Raw genomic sequence first — 3,405 nt, 5'->3', positions numbered from 1 at the left:
AAAAATTAAGCAAACAAAGTTTTTTTTTTTACTTTTGAAATTGTAAAAATGCAGAAAGTTTTCTGTGAGGGGTAGGGCTGGGTTTAGGTTAAAAAGTGTATAACTATCTGTATATAAAAACAATCGAAGTCTATGTAATATCCCCATTTAGATAGCCAAGTAAACCCGCGCGTGTGTGTGTGTGTGTGTGTGCGTGTGTGAAATAGTATATCCGTCTGGCGAGTAAACAAAAAAATTTACTAGCCAATGGCGATTATATTGCCAAGGTGTGCGTAGAGGGTTGTAAGATTACATTTGTTTGAATGCATTATTGAGAGAGCGATTGCGTGTGAATAAGTGTTGTACCTGTTTAAATTATAATTTCACCAGAAAATATTCAGTATCTAGAGGAAATAAACAAATTCCTTAATAACTACCCTATAGCTTCCCGCTATGTCCATTGCCGTCAACATAGCCTTCAAATTCTTTCTGATTTGAGTGATCCTTCTCTATAAAGCTAGCTAAATGTTTAACGTGAATTCTTGCTAAATATGCAGTTATATTACGGGCCATTGGCATGAATTGTACTCGTGATGGAGCGGTGGTGGAGCGCTCTTGGAGCGAATGAAAACCACAACGCTCCGACTTTTAAAAAATCCGCTCCTCGCTCCATTCAAAATCACACCGCTACACTCACATACTCTGGTGTGGAGAGCAACGAGTGAAGAGTCAGCGCACCGTTCCTACTGCTGCCATATGCATCTAGCCGCTTGACTTGTTGCTTCAAATGGCTAATCACAAGGGGGATCATTTCTACCCACGAGAGCAAGCATCTGTTGAGGTCATGCGTTGCACGAGTCATTAAAGGGTCATATGACATTGCTAAAAAGAACATTATTCTGTGTATTTGGTGTAATGCAATGTGTTCATGCGGTTTAAAGGGGTCCTATTATGCTCTTTTATAAAGTCTTGATTTTGTTTTGGGGGTGTTTTAGGAGGGCGTGGACGAGTCTTAACTTTTATAAAGAATATCTCTTTGGGTTTGAGAATTTAGTCTTTGCTACTTTAGGGATCTTATCTATTCACAAACAGCTTGTAACACTCCAAAGTAGTGGTCGACCGATATATCGTATATCGTATACCGATACGTTTTCTTGTTTGGCTGATGCGTTCGAGGCAGGACCTTTATTTTGACTGCGCTGAGAGCGGCAGCGCCTGAGCACACAGTGCTCACATTGTCCCTCTTGTTCGCTGTCGTCGTTAACAGTTCTGTCTAAAAATTATTTTTACATTTCTTAAATATTAATTAAAATAAATAAAATTATATCGGCTTTATATCGGCCATCGACCACCCTGCTTGCCAAGATATCGGCATCGGCTGTCAAAAAAACAATATCGGTCGACCACTACTCCAAAGAGAAAGGAAAACTTGAAATCGCATCATATGACCCCTTTAATTAATGAGAGTTTGCGCAGCATTTATCCTCACAGACTACAAGTACAGCAAAACAGTTGATGAAAACATCTCAGCAAGCTCATGTGTCCTCAAAGTTTGCTAAGTTTAATGGAGACCACACTGAGCCACATCTGAGATACATCCCTAAAAGCACCATATAAAGACTAATAATTTCCTTCAAGAGTCTTGTTCAACTAAGAAACTATTTGTACATTTCAGAAAGACTCTAACCAGATTTCTAAAAGTATAAAGGTAACATATAAGATGCGTTTATAGCATGAACATGTGTAGTCCTACCTGGAGAGCGCTGTTCAGGAAGCAGCTGTTCTGTCCTGGCTCATTGATGAGTCCTTTGCTGGGGGCGATTGATGTCATGGTTCGAGGGGTGAATATACCCTGTAAGCCACTGCTGCCAGATGCAAAGTAGTTTCTTTTCCATGACATGGTGGAGGAAATCAGTATCGCTTGAACTCTAAATTGTCCCTCCCCTTAACAATACCAAGTTCATCTTTCCAAAGTCGAGGGGAAACATATTACCGTTTTATCCAAAAGATGTAAGATCTAAAAATTCAGATCTGCCAATGGCCACAATTTTTATAAACTAGAAAATATATATATATTAAAAAAATTGTTCTGGAAAAAATGTTTATCCAAGGGCGTTGGCTTCTTGTTGTCGTCTTGCATCAGACAGAAAAAGCAAATGCTGTCTCTTGGCCTTGTTAACTGCTCTCTGGGATTTGATTGTGGAATTTCACACCACTATACTCAGGATTCTGAGTTGTAGGAGGTGTGGTGATCTTCACTGCAGCGCTCTGTGCTACACCCTTAAACAGTAGCAACAGTGTGCAGATTGACGGCAATAGTCTCGTCCTGCTTGTAAACAAGTGTGAATCTTCACAACACTGTATATCTGGAAAAATAAACAGAAATAAAAACGTTAACATCTCCTCACGCTCAATCCAATCTAAAGTTCATGCATTTTTCACACTGTAATTTGTGGTAATAAAGATTTAAAAGTAACTGCAGTAATAAAGTGACCACAAGTCATTCATTTTCAGTGAGAGCTGCTGATTTTCAGTGGATCATAGAAAGTTTTACTTCATGCAAATGGGAAGTGAATTGATTCAGAAACTTCTAACAGGAGTGAATGCATTGGAGCACACGTGATCTCTGAGATCACTGTAGTCTAGCATAGACAAGATGGATGAGAAGTTAATGTTACAGTATCTGATCTCGCTATTGATTTATGATTACATCACTATACGATCCGTCTCTGCTTACATACAGGGATATAATAAAATGCTGCAAAAATAAGTTAAATTCATATATTACATAGACAACAAATGGTGCATAGAAAACGTTCAGTGTCAGTAATTGTCTGCATTCTGAGTGAGTTTGATTCATGTATTAATAATCGCTCATCTTGTTCATGACATGATATTATGTATTATGTATGCACTGCTGCAATTTATATTCAAACTGCTTCCCCTCAGGAAGATTTTAATTTTTTTTTTCTGCAGCAAGAAAAATAATTGCTTGTGCGATTAGAATGACATCTTATTTTTTTTTTATCTCATTTGTAATCTGTAGCGTCTGGACCAATCAAAAACACAATTTTTCATTCGATTTAACAAATCAGTTATTCATTAGATTAACAAGTCGTCACAGACCCCTCACCCAATAGACTGGGCGCCAGGATGTCTGCGAATGACCACAGGCCACTGGTTACCATGGCAACCCCGACACCTTTGCTAAGACCAGAGCCATTTACGACCTGATGGAATGTGAGTAGGGAAAATCACTGCATGTTCCATAGCAAGAGGCACAATGCAATTATAACTAGTTATGATTAATTATTCATATTTCCCTTATGAGCTGATTCGCTACAAATCTCATTTGATTTTCAAAAGCAATGGTATCTCATCTAGGGATGCACCGAAATGAAAATTCTTGGCCGAAGCTGAAACCGA

General features: G+C 38.5%; 1 protein-coding gene across 5 annotated transcripts in view; it reads right to left on the bottom strand.

The window, feature by feature from the left end:
- The window catches only part of usp54a (ubiquitin specific peptidase 54a), a 74,997-nt gene that overhangs the window by 37,390 nt on the left and 34,202 nt on the right, over positions 1-3,405 (bottom strand). For all 5 annotated transcript variants that reach the window (XM_016497448.1, XM_016497454.1, XM_016497450.1 and 2 more), the window contains exon 2: positions 1,733-2,345. In XM_016497448.1, coding sequence (XP_016352934.1) covers positions 1,733-1,879 — 147 coding nt within the window. In that variant the 5' untranslated portion in view covers positions 1,880-2,345. The remainder of the gene's footprint in view (positions 1-1,732; positions 2,346-3,405) is intronic.

The sequence above is a fragment of the Sinocyclocheilus anshuiensis genome, unplaced genomic scaffold (genome assembly GCF_001515605.1).
Source record: "Sinocyclocheilus anshuiensis isolate Anshui unplaced genomic scaffold, SAMN03320099.WGS_v1.1 scaffold1224, whole genome shotgun sequence".
NCBI classification, from domain to species: Eukaryota; Metazoa; Chordata; class Actinopteri; order Cypriniformes; family Cyprinidae; genus Sinocyclocheilus; species Sinocyclocheilus anshuiensis.
Note: the sequence above shows the minus strand (reverse complement) of the source record. Positions and strands in the feature narration are given on the sequence as shown.